The 25,678-nt window shown below is 51.3% G+C and overlaps 1 protein-coding gene across 1 annotated transcript in view; it reads left to right on the top strand.

Annotated features, from left to right (window-relative positions):
- The first annotated feature begins 1,617 nt into the window (after positions 1–1,617).
- Positions 1,618–25,678, top strand: part of LOC137437231 (general transcription factor 3C polypeptide 1) — a 405,949-nt gene continuing 381,888 nt past the window's right edge. Inside the window, exons 1-3 of the mRNA XM_078766829.1 lie at positions 1,618–1,807; positions 13,403–13,593; positions 21,563–21,769. Of these exons, the coding sequence (XP_078622955.1) occupies positions 1,778–1,807; positions 13,403–13,593; positions 21,563–21,769 (428 nt within the window). The 5' untranslated portion in view covers positions 1,618–1,777. The remainder of the gene's footprint in view (positions 1,808–13,402; positions 13,594–21,562; positions 21,770–25,678) is intronic.

Below are 25,678 nucleotides of genomic sequence, written 5' to 3'. Positions count from 1 at the left end.
CCACCCCCTCCCCCACCCCTCCCCTCCCTTTTTTTTTTTTTTTTTTTTTTTTTTTTTTCTTTTTCTTTTTTTTTTTTTTTTTTTTTTTTTTTTTTTTTCTTTTGTTTTTTTTTTTTTTGTTTTTTTTTTTTTCTTTTTTTTTTTTTTTTTTTTGTGTGGTCCCCCTCACCCCTCCCTCCTTTTCCATGCCTCCTCCCCTACCCCTTCCTTTCCGCCCTACCCCTTCCCCACCCCTCCCCCTCCCTCTCCCCTCCCCTCCCCCTCCCTTTCCCCCATGCCCCTCCCTTTCCCCCCTACCCCTTCCTTTCCACCCCACCCCTTCCCCTCCCCCTCCACCTCCCCCTCCCCCTCCACCTCCCCCTCCCCCTCCCCTCCCCCCTCTTCTCCCCTCCCTCCTCTCCTCTCCTCCCCCCTCCCCCTCCCCCTCCCCTCCCCTCCCCTTCCCCTCCCCTCCCCCTTCCCTCCCCCTCCCCCTTCCCTCCCCCTCCCCTTCCCCTCCCCTCCCCACTCCTCCTCCCCTCCCCCTCCCCACTCCTCCTCCCCCTCCCCCTCCCCTCCCTCCCCCTCCCCCCTCCCCCTCCCCCTCCCCTCCCACTCCCCCTCCCCCCGCCCCTCCCCTCCCACTCCCCCCTCCCCCCGCCCTCCCACTCCCCCCTCCCCCCGCCCCTCCCACTCCCCCCTCCCCCCGCCCTCCCCCTCCCCCCGCCCCTCCCACTCCCCCCTCTCCTCCCCCCTCCCCCCTCTCCTCCCCCCCTCCCCCCTCTCCTCCCCCCTCCCCCCTCTCCTCCCCCCTCTCCTCCCCCCCTCCCCCTCTCCTCCCCCCTCCCCCTCTCCTCCCCCCTCCCCCCTCTCCTCCCCCCCTCCCCCCTCTCCTCCCCCTCCCCCCTCTCCTCCCCCCTCCCCCTCCCCCCTCCCCCTCCCCCCTCTCCTCCCCCCTCCCCCCTCTCCTCCCCCCTCTCCTCCCCCCTCCCCCCTCTCCTCCCCCCTCCCCCTCTCCTCCCCCCTCCCCCCTCTCCTCCCCCCTCCCCCCTCTCCTCCCCCCTCCCCCTCCCCCCTCTCCTCCCCCCTCCCCCTCCCCTCCCCCCTCCCCCCTCCCCCCCCTCCCCTCCCCCCTCCCCCCTCCCCTCCCCCTTCCCCCCTCCCCCCTCCCCCCTCCCCTCCCCCCTCCCCCCTCCCCCCTCCCCCCTCCCCCCTCCCCCTCCCCCCTCCCCCCTCCCCCCTCCCCTCCCCCCTCCCCCCTCCCCCCTCCCCCCTCCCCCCTCCCCCCTCCCCCCTCCCCCCTCCCCCCTCTCCTCCGCCCTCCTCTCCTCCCCCCCTCCCCCCCTCTCCTCCCCCCTCCCCTCCGCCCTCCTCCCCCCTCTCCTCCCCCCTCCCCCCTCTCCTCCCCCCCTCCCCTCCCCTCCCCTCCCCTGAAGTAAAGTAGATTTATTTGCTCTCAAATGCCAAAGTTTTCATCGCTAGACAATCTTGGTAATTAAATCCCATCGAAAAGGGCATTTTGATGATGGAACTGCAGCCCGACCTCAAACTGTGTGGAGAATCGGCATGGGGGGGACAGAAATACAAATGTACGGAGTTCATGGATACGCCAGAGTGAAGAAGAAGAGGAAGACAGTCAGAAGAAGAGGAAGATTCCATGAGGAAGAGGAGGGTGCAACATTAAAAGAAGAAGAAGAAGATCCCGATTGGTTTAGGCAAGGCCTTGGCCGAGTTTCAACTGTGTTTAACAAATGAATTAAGAAAATTATTTGTGTTTATGTAAATCGTCATCGTCAACATGGAAGCCGTGGAGGCACTTTTCAATGAGGTGAGAATAATATTGTGTTGGTCGGGTTTATTGACTTTAACGTTTTCACAATATCCAAAAGTATTTTCATAATCATAACCACAATCGAGAGAGAACAAAAGAACGGCAATTTTAAAGAAAATGTGACAGAGACTAGTTCGATGTGAAGGAATTAGTAAAGGCGGGTCGGGTTCGAACAAGAGTTATTATCAATCTGGGGGAGCTTGATTCGCCACTTTTCCGGATTTGGGGAGAGGTGGTGGTGGGGAGAGGTGGAGAGATGTGGTGGAAGGTGGAGAAGGTGGTGGTGGTGGTGGAGGTGGGGGTAGGTCGGGGTGGTAGGCAGAGGTGGCAGGGAGAGGTAGGGAGAGGTGGGGGGATGTGGAGAGAGGTGGAGAGAGTTGGGTGGTGGTCGGGGTAGGGGGAGGTGGTAGGGAGAGGTGGGGGGATGTGGAGAGGGGTGGAGGGGGGTGGTAGGGGGAGGTGGTAGGGAGAGGAGGTGGTGGTAGGGGGAGGTGGTAGGGGGCGGTAGGGGCTGTAGGGGGAGTTGGGGGTGGTAGGGGTAGGGGAGGTGGGGGCGGTAGGGGTAGGGAGAGGTGGGGGCGGTAGGGAGAGGTGCAGAGAGGTGGAGGGGGGAGGTGAGGTGGAGGGGGGGGGGGAGGGGGAGAAGCATGACCCGGCTCGATCAGGGGATTGACCACCTGGTTCACTTGGGGGATTGCCTAACCGGTTAGATCGGGGGAGTGACCACCTTGTTTGATCGGGGGACTGACCACCTGCTTCAATTGGAGGAACTAGGGCATTGCCCGTACTATATCTATATCTAAAATTATATCCCCCCCCTCTATTTACATGAAATGGTTTGGTCCAAAGCGAACGGCTTGCGAGTACGGTGACAATCCCCCCCCTCTATTTACATGCAATGGTTTGGTCCAAAGCGAACGGCTTCCGGAGTTTGGTAAAGAAATCGCCATCGCGTGCACAAACGCGCAGGAAAGCGAATGAATCGCAAATTCGGTTTTATTAGTTTTAAAACATAGTTTAACGCCAACATAGTTTGCAAACGTGAAATAAATGAATACGCTCTCAAATGTGCCATCCGAGGCAGAGTGTGTCCTCCACGTTCGGCACACGCGATCGTTCGCTGCTCTCTGATTGGTTGAATCGTTTTTTGGACATAGCTCGGTAAGTAATTGTCCGATTAATATGAAACCTTGAAAAGGCACATCCTCGGGTCCCCAGCAATATACCTGGTGTAGCGGCTGCCGCTGGGGTTACACAATCGCCTTGCACCTATCAAGGACGCGGAGCGATCACCAGGCCGGGCTCGTCCAGGACGCCCGGGCAGGCCCGCGCTCGACTTGCCAGGCCTCGGTCGGGACGCCCGGGCAGGCTCGCCCTCGGCTTGCCAGGCCGCAGCCGGCCCGCGGGGCCACGCCCCCTGGCGCCAGGCCTGGGCAAACCCCCTGGCGGAATAGATATATATTGCCGACCGTAAAACGTTTTTCCCAGAGTGCCTGAGTGTTTGATTCTAATAAAGCAGCTCAGATGAATTCAAGCTTTTTGTCGCGTCCATTCTTTCGATCGACGTGGGAGCCACAGCTCCTTCATTGGTGACCTATCGACATGGACACGGCAGTCGCCCTTAAACTGCCTACCTTCTGGGAGGCTCACGCGGCGGTTTGGTTCGCACAAGCGGAGTCCCTGTTCGCCCTGCGAGGCATCACGGCGGACGACACCCGCTTCCACCACGTGGTCGCTGCGCTCGGTTCAGCCACCGCAGCCCGCGCCCTGAGCCTCCTCGAGAGACCGCCAGCCGCGGACAAATACGGCGCGATTAAGAAGCTTCTCCTCGATGCTTTCGCCCTCCCAGCGGCGGAACGCGCACGGCGCCTGCTCGATTTGCCGGAGCTCGGCGACACGCGCCCTTCCGAGCGAATGGACTACATGCTTTCGCTGCTCGGCGAGCACTCTCCGGCATTCCTGTTCCGGGAGCTGTTCCTCCGTCAGCTGCCTAACCCGGTACGCCTCGCCCTGGCAAGCACGACGATCACAGATCCCCGGGCCCTTGCCAGAGAAGCCGACAAAATCTCCGCCGCGGGACAGCGCATCGCAGCGGCGACATGGGACCCGCCGCCGCCTGATGCACCATCCATGGCGCCCGAGCACCCGGCGCGTTCGACGGCCGAACTGCCGACGCAATTGGCGGCCGCTATACCGAGCCGACCACGTTCAGCACGACGTCCGAAGCCTCCACCCGACCAAGCGTGGTGTTCCTATCATGCCAGGTTCGGACAGAAGGCCCGGACATGCCGACCCCCGTGCACCTTCGGCGGGTCGGGAAACGGCCAGGCCGGCGTTCATTACCTGCCATGAACGCCGGCCACAGTCACACGGGCAACTTACTGTTCATCACGGATAAAGCGTCCGGACGGCGCTTCCTGTGCGACACCGGCGCCCAAGTGAGCGTCATGCCCGCCTCTGACCAGGACAGGCAATCCGCGGTTTGCGGCCCCTCCTTGGTTGCGGCCAACGGATCGACTATCCGCACCTTCGGCCCGCGCAACGTCACCCTCTGCTTCGGCGGCCAACGCTTCGCTTGGACGTTTGTAACCGCCAACGTGCCCATGGCTCTGCTCGGCGCCGACTTCCTCTGCGCACACGGACTGCTGGTGGACGTCCAACGGCGTCGTTTAATCAACGCTGAAACCTTCAGCTCCCTGGTATGCACATTGAGCAGCTCCGCGCCGACCGAGCTGGCATGCACCGTCCCGGCGGCGAACGAGTTTGCTCGCCTGCTCGCGGAGTTCCCGGCCCTCACGCGGCCGACGTTTTCGGCCGTCGCAGTACGGCATGGGATCGAGCACCACATACCAACCACGGGCCCGCCGGTCTACGCCAGGGCCCGCCGCCTCGACCCAGCCAAGCTTGCCGTTGCGAAGGCCGAATTCGACGCGTTGGAGCACCTCGGCATCGTGCGGCGCTCCGATAGCGCGTGGGCCTCGCCACTGCACATCGTGCCAAAGCCGGGGGGTGGATGGCGCCCGTGTGGCGACTACCGCCGTCTTAATGACGCTACAACACCCGACAGGTACCCGATCCCGCATATCCAAGACTTCTCCGCCCGTCTGGCGGGACGGGTCATTTTTTCAAAAATTGATCTCATACGGGGATATCACCAGGTACCTGTCAGGGCGGCCGACGTCCCTAAAACGGCAGTCATCACGCCGTTCGGCTTATTCGAGTTCTTGCGGATGCCGTTTGGTCTCAAGAACGCGGCTCAGGCGTTCCAGCGCTTGATGGACGGCGTGCTGCGTGACCTGCCGTTCCTTTTCGTTTACCTGGACGACATCCTCGTCGCCAGCACGTCCCGGGCCGAGCACCTCCTCCACCTCCGAACACTGTTCGGGCGCCTCAGCGAGCACGGCCTCATCGTCAACCCGGCCAAATGCCACTTCGGCACGACGGCCGTTGATTTTTTGGGCCACCACATCACCAAGAACGGGGCTGTGCCGCTGCCAACCAAAGTCGAGGCCATCACCACTTTCCCGCGTCCCCGCACCATAAAGGCCCTGCAGGAATTCCTGGGAATGGTGAATTTTTATCACCGCTTCGTGCCCCGCGCTGCTCAACTCATGCGGCCCCTCTACGAAGCCCTCCGGGGCAAGCCGGCCAAGCACGACATCGCCTGGTCCGCAGCAATGGATGCGGCCTTCCAAAGCTCAAAGCGGGCCCTCGCCGACGCAACACTGCTCGCTCACCCGGTGCTCAACGCTCCCATCGCCCTCACCACGGATGCCTCCGACTACGCGGTGGGCGCCGTACATGAGCAATGGGTGAACGGGGTTTGGCAGCCACTCGCTTTTTTCAGCCGGCAGCTCCGGCCGAACGAGCTCAAATACAGCACGTTTGACCGGGAGCTCCTCGGTCTACACCTGGCCGTCCGCCATTTCCGCCACCTCCTGGAGGGCCGACCTTTCACGGCGTTCGTCGACCACAAGCCGTTGGTTTACGCCATGGCCAAGGTCACGGAGCCATGGTCGGCCCGCCAACAGCGCCACCTCTCCGCCGTGTCGGAGTTTACCACGGACATCCGGCACGTCGCCGGCAAAAACAACGCCGTGGCCGACTGTCTTTCCCGGGCCAGCGCGAACGCGGTCCACCTGGGCGTGGATTTTGCGCTCATGGCGGCGGACCAAACCACCGACACCACGGTGCAAGCCCTCCGGGCGGCGGACACGGGCCTCCGCCTGGCCGACATCCCCTGCGCGGACACTGTCCTGCTCTGCGACGTCTCCCAAGGCCGGCCTCGCCCCATCGTGCCCGTCACCTGGCAACGCCGCATCTTCGCCTCCCTCCACGGCCTTTCCCACCCGGGCCGGAAAGCTTCCCAGAAGCTGGTGTCGGCGCGTTTCGTCTGGCACGGCCTTCGTCGGGACGTCCGCGATTGGACCAGCGCCTGCACCGCCTGCCAACGGGCCAAGGTCCACCGACACACCCAGGCCCCGCTGGCACCTTTCACCGTGCCCGAACGACGTTTCGACCACGTCAACGTGGATCTGGTGGGCCCCCTTCCCCCATCACGAGGGTTCACACACCTGCTCACCATGGTGGACAGGACCACCAGGTGGCCGGAGGCCGTTCCCCTCGTCTCCACCACCACCGCCGACGTGGCGCAGGCCTTCATCGCCACCTGGGTCGCCCGCTTCGGCGCACCGGCGGACATCTCGTCAGACCGCGGACCACAGTTCACCTCCGAGCTGTGGGGCGCGGTCGCCCGCAACCTGGGGGTCAAGCTCCACCGTACTACGGCCTACCACCCCCAAGCAAACGGGTTGTGCGAGCGATTCCACCGCTCCATGAAGGCCGCGCTCATGGCCGGCCTTCAAGACGGCGGTTGGGCCGACCGGCTGCCGTGGGTCCTTTTGGGCCTTCGCACGGCCCCCAAGGAGGACCTCCAGGCATCCACCGCCGAGCTGGTCTATGGCCAGGTGCTACGCGTCCCGGGCGAATTCGTGCCCGACGCTACCAGCCCCTGGTCCGCAGCTCGCCAGCGCTCGGACCTCCAGGAGGCCGCCCGACGGTTTGCCCCCGTGCCGACATCCCACCACGGTGACCCCCAGTCCTACGTCCCCCCAGCACTCCGCACCGCGGAGTATGTTTTTGTGCGTCACGACGCACATCGGCGGCCACTCCAGCCGCCGTACGACGGGCCCTTCCGGGTGCTGCGACGGGACGACAAGTCGTTCGTCATCGACATCGGCGGCAGGTCGGACCGGATTGCAGTGGACCGCCTCAAGCCGGCGCACGTGGACGTCGACCACCCACCACGGGTGGCCCTCCCGCCGCGGCGAGGCCGCCCCCCGTCCACGGTGCCCCCCACTCGACCGCCCACCACCTCACCGGACCCCCTCCCACGACCCACCAGGGGTCGCTTCGGCCGGGTCATCAGGACCCCCCTCAAGTTGACCCTGTCGGTGCAAGTCGATTCTGGGGGGACGTGTGTAGCGGCTGCCGCTGGGGTTACACAATCGCCTTGCACCTATCAAGGACGCGGAGCGATCACCAGGCCGGGCTCGTCCAGGACGCCCGGGCAGGCCCGCGCTCGACTTGCCAGGCCTCGGTCGGGACGCCCGGGCAGGCTCGCCCTCGGCTTGCCAGGCCGCAGCCGGCCCGCGGGGCCACGCCCCCTGGCGCCAGGCCTGGGCAAACCCCCTGGCGGAATAGATATATATTGCCGACCGTAAAACGTTTTTCCCAGAGTGCCTGAGTGTTTGATTCTAATAAAGCAGCTCAGATGAATTCAAGCTTTTTGTCGCGTCCATTCTTTCGATCGACGTGGGAGCCACAGCTCCTTCACTGGCAAGTTAAAAGTATATCGGACCCGTGGTTGTCGAGAAACAGCGGTCACAGACAAACAGACGTACAAACGTACAGACGTACAAACAGAGATTACTGGAATTATAGATAGATGACTAACCGGTTAGATCGGGGGACTGATCACCTTGTTTGATCGGGGGAGTGACCACCTTGTTTGATTGGGGGAATGACCACCTGGTTCAATTGGGGGAATGACCAACCGGTTAGATTGGGGGACTGACCTCCTTGTTTGATCGTGGGAGTGACCACCTTGTTTGATTGTGGGAATGACCACCTTGTTTGATTGGGGGACTGACCACCTTGTTTGATCGGGGAACTGACCACCTGGTTCAATTGGAGGAATGACTAACCGGTTAGATTGGGGGACTGACCTTTTTGTTTGATTGAGGGACTGACCACCTGGTTCAATTGGAGGAATGACTAACCGGTTAGATCGGGGGACTGACCACCTTGTTTGATCGGGGGAGTGACCACCTTGTTTGATCGGGGGAGTGACCACCTTGTTTGATTGGGGGAATGACCACCTGGTTCAATTGGGGGAATGACCAACCGGTTAGATTGGGGGACTGACCTCCTTGTTTGATCGTGGGAGTGACCACCTTGTTTGATTGGGGGAATGACCACCTGGTTCAATTGGGGGAATGACCACCTGGTTCAATTGGGGGAATGACCACCTGGTTCAATTGGGGGAATGACCACCTTGTTTGATCGGGGGACTGACCACCTGGTTCAATTGGAGGAATGACAAACCAGTTAGATTGGGGGACTGACCACCTTGTTTGATCGGGGAACTGACCACCTGGTTCAATTGGAGGAATGACTAACCGGTTAGATTGGGGGACTGACCTTTTTGTTTGATTGAGGGACTGACCACCTGGTTCAATTGGGGGAATGACAAACCAGTTAGATTGGGGGAGTGACCACTTTGTTTGATCGGGGGACTGAACACCCACCTTGTTTGATCGGGGGACTGACCACCTGGTTTGATCGGGGGATTGACTAACCGGTTAGATCGGGGGACTGACCACCTGGTTTGATCAGGATTGATGCTGCTCTTGCTCTCCCCCTTCCTCACTTCTCCAGCTGCACTTGCAGCTGGACTCGTTAATCCTGGGACTGTTCAATTCGACAGGGTTCATCAGACTGCCTGAGTTGATTGGATTCCTCTACATGATCAGACTGAACATCCAAACAGATTAGATAAGTTTCTCATCCTTTGCATTGATATATTTCTTGTCGACCTTGGGTCTAAAAAGTAAAAACCAATAGGTTTCCATTTGGCGAAAAATGAAAGTAAGATGGGGAAATTGTAAGATGGGGAAATTGTAAGATGCTCTCTCTGCTCTCTCTGCTCTCTCTGCTCTCTCTGCTCTCTCTGCTCTCTCTGCTCTCACTGCTCTCACTGCTCTCTCTCATGCACAGATTTATCCCATCTCGTCTTCTGTTGTCATACCCTTCCTCCCGTCCATGGTACACGGAATCTTGTGGTGAGGCTATTGCCCAGAAACAACTTGCTTTCGTCTCCTGGAAAGCAAATCCAACGGAAGGAAATCTCATTTCCTTTCACAAAGCCCGAAACAAGTGTGTGTCCACCCTCAGGAGAGCCAGGAAACAATATCTCTCCGTTCTCAGGACCGAACTCTCTTATCTGTCTCCCTCTTCCAAATCCTGGTGGCATCTGGTCAAATCTGTTTCTGGTGTTTGTTCCCCCTCCATCCCCTCCCTCACCTCAAATGGCCACACGGCTGACTCCGCACGTGAAAAAGCTGAATGCCTCAACTCTGTGTTTGCCTCTAAATCTTGTATTCCAAACCCATCCCTCTCTGTACCCAGTCATACCCAGCTGCTCCTGGACTCTGTGTCCTTTCCTCCTGACAAGGTGGAAAAGTTTCTGTCAACCCTCGACTCGGATTCTGCAACTGGACCTGACGGCATCAGCCCACGGGTCCTAAAATCCTGTTCCTCCGCTCTTTCACTCCCTCTTTCTGTTCTCTTCACCCTCTCTTTTGCTCAAGGTCATCTTCCATCTGCTTGGAAATCTGCCAACATCACCGCTTTGCACAAAAAAGGTGCAAAAACAGATCCCAGCAACTACAGACCAATCAGCCTTCTCCCAATTATCAGCAAAGTCATGGAATCCATCATTGCTTCAGATATGAAATCTTTCCTCTTCTCCAATGGCTTGATCTCTGATCATCAATTTGGTTTCAGACCTGGACACTCTACTCTGGACATGCTGCTTCTGCTTTCTCAACAATGGATGGAGGTCCTCAATGCCAAACAGGAAAATTAGAGCAGTCTCCCTTGACATATCACGTGCCTTCGATACGGTCTGGCACCCCGCTCTGCTCACCAAACTCTCCTCTTTTGGTATCCATGGAAATCTCCACGCATGGCTGGCGGACTTCCTCTCTAGTCGTAGTCAACGTGTGGCCCTGAATGGGTTTCTCTCATCTCCTCTTCCTGTTCAGGCTGGAGTTCCACAAGGCAGTGTTCTGGGCCCTGTGCTTTTTCTGGTCTTCATCAATGATCTCTCTGACTCTCTTGAAAATCCTCTATCTCTTTGCTGATGACTCTACTCTCTGTCGCTCCATTCTTCATCCCTCAGATCGGCAGTCTGCAGCCTCCTCACTCTCTGCAGACCTGTTCAAAATCTCAGACTGGGCAAACAAGTGGAACATGTCTTTCAATCCTGACAAATCTCACACTCTTACGATGTCTCTCCGAAAAGACCGACGGGACAACCCTCCCATCCACTTTCTGAATAATCCTCTCCAAGAAGTTCTGTCACTCAAGCTTTTGGGTCTCACTATCTGCCATGATCTTTCCTGGGAAAACCACATTTCAAATCTGGCCTCCAAAGCCAGTCGCCGACTGGGCATCCTCCGTCGTGCGAAGTCCTTCCTTGGCACACCTGAGCTCCTCACCACATACAAGGCTTTCATCCGCAGCTCAATGGAATACTGCTCTCCCCTCTGGGCTGGTGCTCCTGCCTCACACCTAGCTCGTCTTCACGCTGTTGAAACCAAAGCATTCAGAATCATCGGAATCTCCCGCGATGAAGCTAACTACAAGGGCCTCTCACTCACTCACCGCAGGCAGGTTGGTGGTCTTTCCATCCTCTACCGACTCCTCTCTGGCCTTGCCCCCCCAGCTCTCTCTGGGCTCTGTCCCGCAAATATTCCTACAGGTCGCACAAGATCTGCCTGCAACCCTCTTATGGTCAAACTTCCAAAATCAAGACTCTCTGCTCACCTTCACTCCTTCATTCCTCTTTTCTCCCACCTCTGGAACAAACTCCCTCACTCTCTTCAATCCCACTCCACCCTCCAGGTCTTTAAAACAGCTGTTCACCACCATCTCTTATCTTCCCCCATCCAAAACCTTGATCTTTTCTACCCCCGCTAATTTCTCCCCAATTCCACTTTTTTGAAATACCAACTTCTGTCCTGGAAGTCCTTGGTGTCCTTGTGTTTTATACTCTCCCCCCCCCCCCCTTCCCACGCCTCCTTCCCCCAAGCCCTCTCCCTTCCACACATCTCCCTGCTCTCAAATGTTGTGTTTGTGTGCTTCCCCTTCTCTCCCCAGCTTGTTTTCCGCGCCCTCTTTTTATATATTTTCTTTGTCTGGTTGATTTGTTTGTGAAGTAAATGTTAGCTCTTTCACAAGCCTCGATTCAGTATACAAAAAAAAAAGAAAAAAAAAGGGGAAATTGTAAGACGGGGAATTGTAAGACGGGGAATTGTAAGACGGGGAATTGTAAGACGGGGAATTGTAAGACGGGGAATTGTAAGACGGGGAATTGTAAGACGGGGAATTGTAAGACGGGGAATTGTAAGACGGGGAATTGTAAGACGGGGAATTGTAAGACGGGGAATTGTAAGACGGGGAATTGTAAGACGGGGAATTGTAAGACGGGGAATTGTAAGACGGGGAATTGTAAGACGGGGAATTGTAAGACGGGGAATTGTAAGACGGGGAATTGTAAGACGGGGAATTGTAAGACGTGGAATTGTAAGACGGGGGGGGGGGGGGGGGAAATGTAAGACGTGGGGGGGGGAAATGTAAGACGTGGAATTGTAAGACGGTGGGGGGGAAATGTAAGACGGTGGGGGGGGAAATGTAAGACGGGGGGGGGGAAATGTGAGACGGGGGGGGGGGGAAATGTGAGACGGGGGGGAAAATGTGAGACGGGGGGGAAAATGTGAGACGGGGGGGGGGAAATGTGAGACGGGGGGGAAAATGTGAGACGGGGGCGAAAATGTGAGACGGGGGCGAAAATGTGAGACGGGGGGGGGGGGGGGGAAATGTAAGACGGGGAACATTTAAGAATGGGGTACCGCAGATGATTGCCCCACAGTGAAATAAAAGGGTGCGAGGGGCGCAAAGTGTTTCAGGGAACTTTGCAGTTAAACAAGGATCGTTCCAGATGGCAGCAACAGTGCAAACTAGTGACGTCGGCAAGTTATTCCAGAATCCCATGTCCGGTGCGGCTCCAGTCACGAACTGGCAGAGGAGGTGGCTCGAGATTTTGTGCCAGGGTGTTGCAACTCGGGTTAGAGCCTCAAGGAAGCGTGTGGGAACACCAACTCCATCAGGACGCACTGCAGAACGAGAAATGCAAGGCTGAAATAACCCCCCACCTCCACTCAAGCCGCAGCCTGCCCCAAGAGCTTGTGCTGTGATGTGCTGCGACCAATGTGCTGTGAAAGGTTCCTAAGGGACAGATGTTGGTACTGCCCCACCTACCGCCTTCGAAGTGAGCTCGAATAGAGATGAGACCAATGGAATTGTTTTAATAAATGGAATTGTTCTAATAAATGGAATTGTCCGATTTCTGGACATGCATGGTAGGTACGTCACCTCCTCCCCTCCCCTTTCTATTCCCTTTTCTGCCCGCCCCCTCAGCTGTACATTTACTTTTAAATGACTACCCCCCCATCTACGCCAAGCAGTGGAGATTATACAGTACGTGAAAAGTGTGATGTCGTGATGACATGTTGGACTACCACCAAAACATTTATACCACCCTTTCCTCCAACTTTATTTTTCTGAAATGGTGGGCGATGCCTTATTTAATTTTCCCATTGAGCACCTGTTTTATGCTTGAAGACCATCCTAAACATTCAAAACTAACCCTCGTCAATGATTCCACCATAGGTCACGCACCATGTTATGGCATTTTGCACCCTTGTTCTGAGATCGGCCACGGGGCCTAATGGGATTCGAACCTGGGAATTGGGAAGGGCATGTGTGCGTCACCCAGTGCGACATTAACTGACCTACACCACGCGTGCTGAGTGGACAGCAAGTAGTCACGTGGAAAGGTATTGGCCTAACTTGGTCGACCATCGCTGAAATGGATGAGGTTCACCACGATGCTTGACGTTCACCGCTGGATAGAATCAGAGAAGGTTCTTTTCGTGCATCCTTTTGTATGGGTGAGGTTTCTCAAAGGTATTTATGCCTATGAAGTCACCAATATTAATTATTTAATCAGCCTCCATGTTGCTTTTCAATCCAAATACTGCACAGACATTGGTATTAGACAGACAGACCAATAATCCAGTTAGTGTTCCGTACTCGTATCGTTTGACGAAGCCACGAATGAATGAGCCGGATTTCTACTACTCCGCATTTAACGGACAACTAATTAAATTATTTTAACAATACATGAAGCTTCTCAGCTCTGCTTCCTGATTGTGACTCCATTACCTCTTTTCTTTCCTCCCGAAGGTTGCTCTTGAGGGGCTGGATGGCATCACCGTCTCTATATTGTGGCTGCGCTTGACTTCCCGCAGGCCGCCATTCCCTCTGCTCTTGGATGCGGAAACAAAGGACTATCTATGGCTCTGTCTGGTCACCAGCACAGACGTATCTTTCTACGAACTGCCCGAACCTCGGCCTCACCCGGTCTTCAATGATAGGTGGGCACTCGAGGGATCTGTCTCCTCAGCACCGTAGGTGCAAAAGCACAAGTAAATGACACCTCTGTTACCCAAAGGGTGTGATGCGTTTAACAATCATTATCTCGCACTGTCTGTATGAAGGCAAGGGTAGTTCGAAGGGAGTACGCTCACCTCCAAGTTGTCTCGTACGGGTTCCACTCCCGGTGGAATTTGAACCGACAGATTTAATCCTGGTGCTCCATGGCCAGGTCTTTGCGTCACGGAGTACACCGTTTATTCACTGGGTACTTAAGCCGGTTGTCCCATCTGCTTGCGGATGTTCAAGATGGCAAGTCGCTTTTTAAACATACTCGCATAATGTGTGGCTGTACCCTGGCCTGATGAGCGCAGTCTCTGTTTCTTCAGAATATGGTAATTTTGAGAGTGGTTATACGAATGAAAATTGCAGGATCGCTTAAACATCCTTCACACCAAGGTTGAGTTAATTCGTTAGAGAGACATGCTTCGCTTAGTACGTGTTATTTTTCATGACGGGGGTAGGAATATTTGTTTTTCCACCTGGCCTAGTTACCCCCTCCTGTACTGTGGTCCTGTGGTCCTGGTCATTTATACTTGATTTCTGTGAGTTTAACCAGGAGAGGTTACTGGAATGACATACGTGCATCCTGGAGTTACTGTGGTGAGTTGGAGGGCTTATTTTTTTTGTACATTTAGTCGAGGCTTGTGGAAGAGCTGGTACACTGAACGGATCAGGACACAACAGAGAAAACCATGATGAAAAACACGTATACATGGGTTGGACGAGATGGATACAGAAGGAAACTCCAAGCAGGGACAATTGGAAGGAGGAGGGATTTGGGTGGGGTTAACAAGGATAGAAAGGATCATGGTTTTTGGATTGGTTGCTGACCTGAGATGATGGTGAACAGCCGTCTTGAAGACATGGAGTGAAGAATGAGATTTAAGAGGATCTGGAAGCTGAGAGACCAGGAGAAGTTTGACGAGAAGTGGTAAGAAGGCAATATGGAGGTGGCGGGTGAGAAGCCACTGACCTGTCTGCAATGAGACCACCAGCCGTTGTGATTTTGCCTCATTGTGGGAGAGGAGGCGGCGGGTGAGAAGTCACCTACCTGTCCGCAATGAGAGCACCATTCCTTGTGATTTTTCCTCATTGTAGGAGATTCCAATAATTTTGAGATGGTTTTCGGCACCACGCAATCCAGGATAGACGGACGTGGTTCTTAGGTGTTAGCCCATAGCGGAGAGCAGTACTCCATTGAGGTACGGATAAATGCCTCATCGACTGTGTAGTTTTGATTTACCAAGGAAAAACTTTGATTGACGGAGGATGCTCAGTCTGTGACTGACTTTGGAGGCTGGCTATGCCATATGGTCCCCCGCAGGAGAGGTCAAGGCTGATGTTGTGGCCTAGAAGTTCAATAGGCTGAACCTTTTTCAGTGGGTAACATTGAAGATGGATAGGTGGGTCAATTTGATGATCCTTCTGGAGGGAATACGGTGAGACGGTGAGGTTTTTTCCGGATTGAGGGATACAGTGCATTCAGAAAGTATTCAGACCCCTTCACTTTTTTCACATTTTGTTATGTTGCAGCCTTATGCTGCAATCGTTTAAATTCATTTTTTCCCTCATCAATCTACACTCAATACCCCATAATGACAAAGAGAAAACAGGATTTTAGAAAGTTTTGCAAATTTCTTAAAAATAACAAACTGAAATATCACATTGACATAAGTATTCATACCCTTTGCTATGACACTTGAAATTTAGCTCAGGTGCCTCCCATTTCTCTTGATCATCTTTGAGATGTTTCTACACCTTGATTGGAGTCCACCTGTGGTAAATTCAATTGATTGGACATGATTTGGAAAGGCACACACCTGTCTATATAAGGTCTCACAGCTGACAATGCATATCAGAGCAAAAACCAAGCCATGAGGTCGAAGGAACTGCCTGCAGAGCTCAGAGACAGGATTGTGTCGAGGCGCAGATTTGGGGAAGCCTACAAAAAAATTTCTGCTGCATTGAAGGTTCCAAAGAGCACAGCGGCCTCCATAATTCTTAAATGGAAGAAGTTTGGAACAACCAGGACTCTTCCTAGAGCTGGCCGCCCGGCCAAACTGAGCAATCGGGGGAGAAGGGCCTTGGTAAGAGAGGTGACCAAGAACCCGATGGTCACTCTGGCTGAGCTCCAGAGATCCTGTGTGGAGATGGAAGAAACTTCCAGAAGGACAACCATCACTGCAACACCCCACCGATCTGGGCTTTATGGCAGAGTGGCCAGACGGAAGCCAAACAGTTCAATCTTGGTTTCATCAGACCACAGTAGTGTTCACCACAAACACGACAATATTCATCATTTGCAATCAGGATTTTTTCCAAGATAAAAATATATATAAAGACAAAAAAGGTTCAAATAGTGAATTAAGAAAGAAATGCAAAATTAAAAAACAAACACAGCATGTTTCAAACAGAATAATTTTTTTTTTTTTTAAACTGCGAATTGTGACTGAGTATTACAAACTATTAAGAATACCAATTAAAAATGGCAATGCGCTTGTTTGAAATCTTTTTGTTCTGCATTTGTACTGTGAGTACTTTAGTGCTTTCCTGAGATTAAAAGATATATCTCTCGGCAGGTAACCACTTTGCTCGCAAGTGATGGGTTTCAATAGCGCGTGCAAAATCTTTACACAACTTATATCGAGACAGGTCCAGATTTGAGAAAAATTTAATGTTGTAGGCATTTCATGTTAAAGTGGGCAAGTAAGTTTTTTAGGATAATTTGAGAGTGCTGAATTCAAAAAAATTGGTTGCCAGGCTGAATTTTGAGATTTTGACCCTCAAATTTGGAAAAAACAAAATGGCCACCGTTTTTCATCTCTTTTGCCTTATAACTCGGCTTATAAGCATTATTATAACCACCTTTAGAGGCCATTTTTCCCCGCAAGCGGGGGTTGGCCTTTTTCGGGAACCGTGGTTGTTGTTGTTTTTTGATCCCCTTTTTGAAGCAATGTTTTACGGCCGGATGCCCTTCCTGACGCCAACCCTTTTTGCCGCCTTTAACGACAAGCAGGGAATTACCAGTGAACTGGTACTCAATTTGCCGACCTCGGAAGGATGACAGGCTGAGTCAACCCCCTGGCGTTAATTCAGCGATCGACCGCGATTCGAACCCAGGATCCTAGGATCCTAAGCCGGCACCCTAGCCGCTAGCCCAACACCAACACCAGGGAAAGAGCTTATAAGCATTATTGAAGTGTTAAAATGGTGGCAATACCGATGTTTGTGATACCAAAGATTCCAAATATGTTGTCACCTAAGTTGTATCTCGTTTGGTTTATCTGCCATCTTGAATTCCAAGATGGCCGCCATTATTTACCTCATGCTTTAATCAGCCCATAGGCATGAATAACACTTAATGTTTAAAATGATGACAAGACCCATGTCTGTAATACCAAAGTTTGCCCCCCCCCCAAAAAGCTTCCACATAAGTTGTAACCAGTTTGGTTTGCCTGCCATCTTGAATTCAAAGTTTTATGATAATTTAGTATGTCGTGACATCATTCTTCAAAGTACATACATTAATTAAGCACTTGCTGCCTGTTAAAGTAGAATCCAGCGATCCTGGCAGATGAAGGTGAATTTGGATGTGTCCATTTGGTGAATTTTGGGGTACCGCGGTATCATTTGGTTTGAACTTCAGCAATGCTTCAGAAAGATCATCGGTTGATTGCTATGTGCCAATGATAATTAAAATCTACCCATTGTCCATCAAATCAATGCTTAACCTACACCAGAATGGTATCTTGCACCCAGTACCCGGGATCTAGCTGCAAAGTAGCTGAAATTTTACTGTAGCAGTGCTTTCCCTGTGCAATACCCCTCATTTACCGACATGGCGTTTTAGATACAAAAGATCAATATTGGAAACAGTTGTTCTGGAAAACCAACACCTTGCTTTGTTCTATAGTACATTAGTACAGTAGGGTGTTTTGTATTACTATTTCTTGAAATAAGCACACAAAATCATGAATTGTTCCTCCTTTCTGTCCATCCACTCATTGCTTTGGTATTCATTTTTACTCTGAGTAAGTCGTAGTCTCTTCTGTTTCTGCATTCTTCTTGTCCATATGCACATACGCATCCTCCAGTGCAAGGTAGCTTCCCTTTCCTACAGCCGCAGTTGTTGCTTTGACAGGCTGTGGTGCAGCTGCATGTGACAATCTCACGGCACATCTTAGGAATAGGAGGAAGTGTCATTAACTTTGACACCAAGTGCCCATCGGCATGTGTCCAACCTGTGTACTTGGGGGCCATTTTTTTTTTTTTTTTTTTTTTTTTTGGAATTTCAGGGTCAAACCCCAAAATTCAGCCTGGCAAACAATCTTTTTGAATTCAGCACCCTCAAATTACCCTAAAAAGCTTGTTTACCGACTTTTAACACGAAATGCCTACAACCCTTTTTTTGAAGCACAAATATTGAAATCTGGACCTGTCTATATCATCGTTTCTCCTTGGTTTGTAATTTGCATGTTTCCAAAACAAGATGGTAAGATGTGGAACGTTGTCCTAACATTATTTTACAGGCTCTTTTTTTTTTGAACCCGTTCTAAATTGTTCACCTGTGCTTTCGTTAAGGCTGCATTGAAAACAGGTACACAATACACCAACACTGGTCTTAGATAGCCAACCTCCTTTTTTTATTCCACCTTTTTATTTTGGTGTCAAACTGCAGGTAAGGAACGGAACTTTCTGTACATCCCATTGTGCACTGCCATAATGTTGTTATTACCTTTATTGCCTTATGCCGACTTTATCCCCAAAACCTTGATGGAAAACGTGAAAGATGAGGAAGTTGTTGTGGTAGGAGGAGACCTAAATGGACATGTGGGAAGGAGTATGGACGGTTTTGAGGGAGTTCATGGGGGTTACGGATATGGTGTGAGAAATGGAGAAGGTGAAAGGATTTTGGAGTTTGCTGATGGAGCTGATTTGTTGATTTGTAATACTCAGTTCCAGAAAGGGGATAATAAGCTTGTTACATACACGTCAGGTGGGTCGACGACAACTGTTGACTACCTGATGGTGCGTAGGCGAGATAGGGGGCACCTCCGGGACACAAAGCTGATCCCAGGGGGAGGAGGCTGTTTCACAGCACCACTTGGTTGTCTGCGACATAAGGGTGAAAGGTGCGAGGAGAGCTCGGCGGGTGAAGTACCAACCAAGAATGAAGGTGTGGAGGTTGAAAGAGGTGACAGTAAGGGAGGCATTAAAAGAGAGGCTGAGTCGGGTCGAGGATGATGTGGTTGAGCTTGAAAGTGGTTGGATGTCAATGAAAGATAGTCTGTTGGGAGCCGTTGGTGAGGTATGTGGATGGACAAAAGTACCACCGAGGCACTCGGAAACATGGTGGTGGGATGATGAAGTTGGAAAGAGGATTGACGAGAAGAGGAAGAAGTTCAAGGAGTGGCAGAAGGCGAAGGGTACGCGAGCAGAAAAGGCAGAGCATGAAAGTTATAAGGCAGCCAAGAAAGGTGCAAAGAAAGAGGTAGCAAAGGCGCAGGAGACATGTATGAAAATGTTCGGAGAACGCTTGGATTCGGAAGAGGGTCAGAGAGCGGTATTCAGGATTGCAAAGCAGATAGCGAAAGAGAGGTGTGATGTGATGGGGGTGAGTTGCTTGAAGGATGAAGTGGGACAAATCGTTGTGGACCCAGATGGAATTAAACGAAGATGGAAAAGATATATGAAAATGCTGTTGAATACAGAGAATGAATGGGATGGCAACATGGAGAGTAACCCAGTTTTAGGACCGGCAGAGAAGATAATTGAGAAGGAAGTTGAGGAAGCGATAAAAGCAATAAAGAGTAGAAAAGCGGGAGGGCCGATGGGAGTTGTGGGAGACGTGCTGAAGGCAGCAGGAAGTTGGAGTGTGAAGAGAATGACAGAGATCTGTAATCTGGTGGTGAAAGAAGGCTGCATTCCAGTGGATTGGGAACTGAGTACCCTTGTCCCTGTTTACAAGGGGAAAGGTGACCCTCTGGAGTGTGGCTCGTACTGAGCGATAAAGTTATTGGAGCATGGAATGAAGGTATTGGAAAGGGTGTTGGAGAGGAGGATAAGGAAGAAAGTGAAGATCGACGAAATGCAGTTTGGATTTATGGCAGGAAGAGGAACGACAGACGCGCTCTTTATTGTGAGGCAGTTGCAGGAGAAGTACATGGAGAAGAGGAAGAAGTTGTTTCTTGGGTTTGTTGATCTGGAGAAAGCATTCGATAGGGTTCCACTCAAAGTATTGACATGGGCATTGAGGAAGTTAGAAGTGGAGGAATGGTTGATCAGAGTTGTGATGGCAATGTACAAAAGGGCGCGCACAGCTGTAAGGACGAAGGACGGGAACAGTGGTGAGTTTGAGTTTGAGGTGAAGGTGGGAGTGCATCAGGGGTCGGTACTAAGTCCACTACTATTTGTAGCTGTGATGGAGGTGCTGGCTCAGACCGTAAAGGAGGGTTTACCGTGGGAGTTGTTGTATGCAGATGATCTGGTGTTGATTGCGGAAAGTATGGATGGACTGAAGGAAAAGATGAACAAGTGGAAGGAAAGTATGGAGACAAAAGGTCTGAAGGTGAATATAGGAAAGACGAAGGTGATGGCAAGTGGTAAAGCATGTGGTGAGGTGGAAAGAACTGGGAAGTGGCCCTGTGCTGTGTGTATGAAGGGTGTCGGAGTGAACTCCATTCAATGTACAATGTGCGCTGAGTGGGTTCATCAAAAATGTAGTGGTCTGAGAGGGTCATTAACCAGTGTGGCAGCTACATTCAAATGTAAGGTGTGCACAGAGGAGCTGCAGATGGAGGAAATATTGAGTTGGATCTTGGAGACGGCGTGAAGCTGGAAGGTGTGAAAACATTTTGCTATCTCGGAGACATGCTGAATGGAGAAGGTGGATCAGACTCGGCAATGGTTGCAAGAGTGAGATGTGCATGGAAGAAGTTTCTGGAACTGAGTGGCGTGCTGATGAGGAGGGGAGTGTCGTTGAAGCTGAAGGGAAAGGTGTATGCTGCATGTGTGAGAAGTGTTATGATTTATGGGAGCGAGACATGGGTCATGAATGTAGAGCAGCAACGAAGGCTGGAAAGGGTGGAAATGCGAATGGTTCGGTGGATGTGCGGAGTGTCGCTGAGAGAGAGGAAGACAAATGATGAATTGCGAAAGATGATGGGAATAGAGCCTGTGATTGATGCTGTGAAGAGGAACAGGTTGAGATGGTTTGGTCATGTGTTGAGGAAGGATGAAAGTGACTGGTTGAGAAGAGTGATGGAAATGAATGTAGAAGGAAGTAGAGGACGGGGAAGACCGAGAAAGACTTGGCTAAAGACGGTGGAAGAAGATATGTGGGCAAAGGGGTTAACAAAGAGAGAAGCAGAAAATAGGGCAAAATGGAGAAGATTGTCATGGAGACCACAAGGGTAACCCCCGCTCTTGCAGGGAAAATGGCCTTAAAATGAATGTTGTTGTGTTGTTGTATCCCCAAAGCTGCTCAACTACAAGGTTTTGTTTTATAAAAAACATATAACCACCTTTAGAGGCCATTTTTCCCCGCAAGCAGGGGTTGGCCATTTTCGGGAACCGTGGTTGTTGTTATTTTTTTGGTCCCCTTTTTGAAGCAATGTTTTACGGCCGGATGCCCTTCCTGACGCCAACCCTTTTTGCCGCCTTTAACGACAAACAGGGAATTACCAGTGAACTGGTACTCAATTAGCCGACCTCGGAAGGATGACAGGCTGAGTCAACCCCCCTGGCGTTAATTCAGCGATCGAGTGATATCTGGAGTGATATTTGTTTTATTGGAGTGATATCTTTAAACTCATTGACACTGTTCGCCTGTGGATAACACGTACATGTAATACGACAGGGCATTTGCAACCTCATATTGTGCAAATTTCCTAACCCTCCCACCCACAGCGATTTTACTGAACGTGTGAGCAGCTCAGAACTTTCAAAGGCAGATGATGAGTGTACTGTGGATATCTACCCAATCCACATCGTGCAAGATAATTGTGACGGAATACAAGGCTCCTGTTGCCATTTCTCGAAGCGGTTAAATGTTGGTGACCTCATCCGTTCCTCAAGCAGGCAAACACTGCTGACCCTGCAGCAAGCTGAGAAAAGGTATGCTTCTTTTAGGTTACTTTGTTTACCATTCTTCATCGCTACTCTTATCTGGATGAAAACCGTGGATGATGTTATGAAGACCAATTGATATATATATATACACAAGTGAATAAAAAAAATTATGCGAAATTGAAAAGGCAATGCAGGGATGGCAAACGACAGTCTAAAAAAGGTCCTAAACAAGATAGGGATGATGTTGGTTTCGAGAGTAACGAAGAGTATTGCCATCACAGAACAATCCCTACCCACATAACAAAACACATGAAAGCCCACTTGGAGTTTGCAAAAAAGCACCGAAAGGACTCTCAGACTGTGAGAAACAAGATTCTGTGGTCTGATGAAACCAAGATTGAACTGTTTGGCTTCTGTCTGGCCACTCTGCCATAAAGCCCAGATTGGTTGAGTGTTGCATGATGGTTGTTTTTCTGGAAGTTTCTTCCATCTCCACACAGGATCTCTGGAGCTCAGCCAGTGTGACCTTGTCATTATGGGGTATTGAGTGTGGATTTATGAGGGAAAAAATGAATTTAAACGATTTCAGCATAAGGCTGCAACATAAGAAAATGTGAAAAAAGTGAAAGGGTCTGAATACTTTCTGAATGCACTGTAGAGATATACAGACTTGGCATTTAATATGGAATTTTTTTTCTTTCTTGACTTGGGTTTACTTTCTTAACTCAGTATATCAATCTGGTGAGTTTCTTTTACACTTCGGTGATTTATTTGTTCAAAGAACCATGTCACTGATTGTCTGTCGCAGCAAGAAGTCAACAACAGGATTATATCACAGGTGGCGTGGCAAAATGTACGGACAGGTGCATTTGATGATTGGCTTCACAGTCGGGTATACAAGGGTTGTTGCGTTCTGTATTAGTGGAAAACAACTGCTGCACTTCTCCAAAAGTTATTGCCGCTTCCTCTGGAGATGGTCCGTCAACTCGACAATGCTGTTTGTCATGGAGTGGTGGCTTTACGAAATTACGGCATGAAACAGTGTGCTATTGCTCGGCAGTATGGCATCACTCAAGGTCAGGTGTCAAAGATCCTGAAACGAAATGCTCAGAGGGGTGTCCCAACTCCAATACCGAGGCCAGGACGTCCCCGCAGAACCACAAGGAGGGATGATCGCCAGCTGCACCGGTTAGTCCGCAATGGCCGTACCAAGTCAGCGAATCGGTTAGGGCTGAGTGGCAGCAACTGACAAATGTGCCTGTATCCAGAAGGCCAGTCAACCAACGACTGGTTCAAGCAGGCTATCGTGCCAGGCGTCCCCTGAGAAAACCACGCCTGACCAGACAACACCGCCAGCGCCGATTGCAGTGGGCCAGAGAGCACCGTCAATGGCAGCCAGGACACTGGAATCACGTGATCTTCAGTGACGAGTCTAGATTTCTGGTCTATCTTCAAGATGGCCGCACCCGAGTGTGCAGACAAGTGCATGAAGCCTACAACAAAGATTGTATAGTGCCAAGAGTCCAAGCTGGAGGTGGTGGGGTGACAGTTTGGGCTGCTTTTCATGCAGGGGGAAAAACTGACCGGGTTGTTCTGAATGGAAACCTGAACCAGTTCAAGTACAGGGCCATTCTGGAAGAAACATTGCTTCCATTTGCTCGTGCAGCCTTTTGAGGAAACTTTGTCTTCCAAGATGACAATGCATGACCTCATCGTGCTCGCATGATCCAACACTTTCTTGCTGACCATGGTGTGGAGCATATGGAGTGGCCTGCCATGTCCCCGGATATGAATCCGATAGAGAACTTGTGGGCAGAATTAACGCGTCAAATCGACCACTTGGACCAGCAGCCGACCTTTGTGCGTGAATTGCAGCAGGCTATTGTCACTGCATGGCAAGCGATTCCTGTCCAAACCTTGGCAAATCTCGTGAACAGCATGCCTCAACGTGTACGTGCTCTCCTGAATGCTCGTGGGGGTTACACGAAGTACTGAACTGTAATTTTACTGTCCGTAATCCCAGTCGTAATTTAACTTTTGTTTTTGTTAAAAATATTTTTGGCTAATCTGCAAAATAAAGAGATACTTCTGGAAAACGCACAGAAATTTAACACAGTACTGTCCGTGAATTGAGTTCGATATCAGTTTACATCACTTTCAAGGATCAATTTATTTGTTTCGAAATGTCAAATGTGGTTTTCGTTTCTTTTAAAGGTCACATTAACAAAATCTAGAATAATTTCAACATAATTCCAATGAACTTTTGGTTCTAAGTCATCTTGAAAAGTAAGTTCACCCCCACAAAAAAAATATTCCATATTAAATGCCAAGTCTGTGTATATATATATATATATATATATTGTTACGGACACGGTTTTTGGATGTTATTTTACCGAGCGGTGGTGTATTTAACCGCGTCCGAACAGTTACTCCCCGATTAGAACCCGATTCCACCCGAACGTTGACTAATCGCGCTACAGATATTCAATTGGGAAACCTCTAAAGCGACCGAAAGAGAAGAAGAGAGAAGAAAGACAGAGTTTGGAGGAAGAACAGATTTATTATACACACACAAGCAATATTTTAGAGCGACCAATATTATTTACAGCAATAGATGGAAAAGAGCAGTCACACAGTGCATTGTTAACTTATTCTATTTCATTTACTTAATCCCCAAGACAAACGAGTAGGACAGGACGTTCACACTCACACGGTGGATATTGCAGGCAGGTAATGGCTCGAGGTTGATTGCTTGAGAGGAAGGCAAGGTCGGAGGCAGCAGCTTTCAACCCCTCGCGGTTTTGGCGGGAAAACCTCCGTCGCGTATCCGCGGCCGTCACGCGCTGGCTCGGCACACCTGCTCCTCTTCCTGGGGTGGAGCCGTCTCCCTCCGTTCAGCGCGTCTCTCCAACGACAGGGGATATTGCAGGCAGGTAGGTAGGGCTTGCGGTGGATTGCGCTCCTCTTCCAGGTCATCCCCCAGCGTATCTCTCAGGGCCTCTCTCTCAAGCAGTTCCTTACATTCGCTTTTATCACCTCCGGCGGAATTAAGCCGCCGGCTCCGAGGGCACGCCTACCGGGTCACTCACCGCGGTGTTGATTGGCCGTTAGGGCCGGTTCACTCCTGCCCTCTTCTGACGAGGTGGAGACACGCCTTTCTTCTCCAACCTTACCTCGTGGCCAATGGTGGTTGAAGAGAAAAACCGACCAAAATGCGGAAGGCAAATGGAAGGGAGGTTTTGGGGAAATTGGAAGGGCCTACGCTTATTTTGTTTGATACAATGCAAAGTCAATCTAGTGGAAAACACATACTTAGCCTACATGGAATAAGGAAATACACTATTTAAAAGATATATCGTGACCTGCGTGTATGTTCTATGAAATTAATTAGGAGGACGGCTGCGACCATTATTTACATTACCAGGATGTTACCATACCAAAACCATACTCTTCACATCCGTTACCCTTCCTCCAAAATTGTTACACTCCTCAAAACCCGTTACACTTCTCAAAACCCGTTACACTTCTCAAAATCGTTACACTGCACCCTCCTTTCTTCAGGCACGTCCTCGGGCCTACTAGACTTAACTGAGTGTGACATGTAGGTGTAATTCCCTCTACAATTAACCTGACCCTGAGTGTGACAATTTTAAAACACAAATAAGTATGTCCCCCTATTGCATTGCATCCTGTCTAACAGACTCAAGCCCACAGCTAACCGAATTACGGAATTATTCTGAAACTATACATTTACGGTGGGGAGCATTATTTACAATGACGTGATTTCTTATTTACAACGCAACCCAGGACCTGTGTGTTTTTTTCTTTTCTTTTTAGGGAACAAGAGAAAGAAATTCCTGTTGGGAGGGAGGAGACAGCACGCATTGCATCGATGCACCAGTACCAATACCACCAAAGCACCCAAAAGCACCCAAAAGCACCACAAGCACCACA

The sequence above is a fragment of the Myxine glutinosa genome, chromosome 12 (assembly GCF_964187855.1).
Source record: "Myxine glutinosa chromosome 12, kmMyxGlut1.1, whole genome shotgun sequence".
Classification (NCBI taxonomy): Eukaryota; Metazoa; Chordata; class Myxini; order Myxiniformes; family Myxinidae; genus Myxine; species Myxine glutinosa.
Note: the sequence above shows the minus strand (reverse complement) of the source record. Positions and strands in the feature narration are given on the sequence as shown.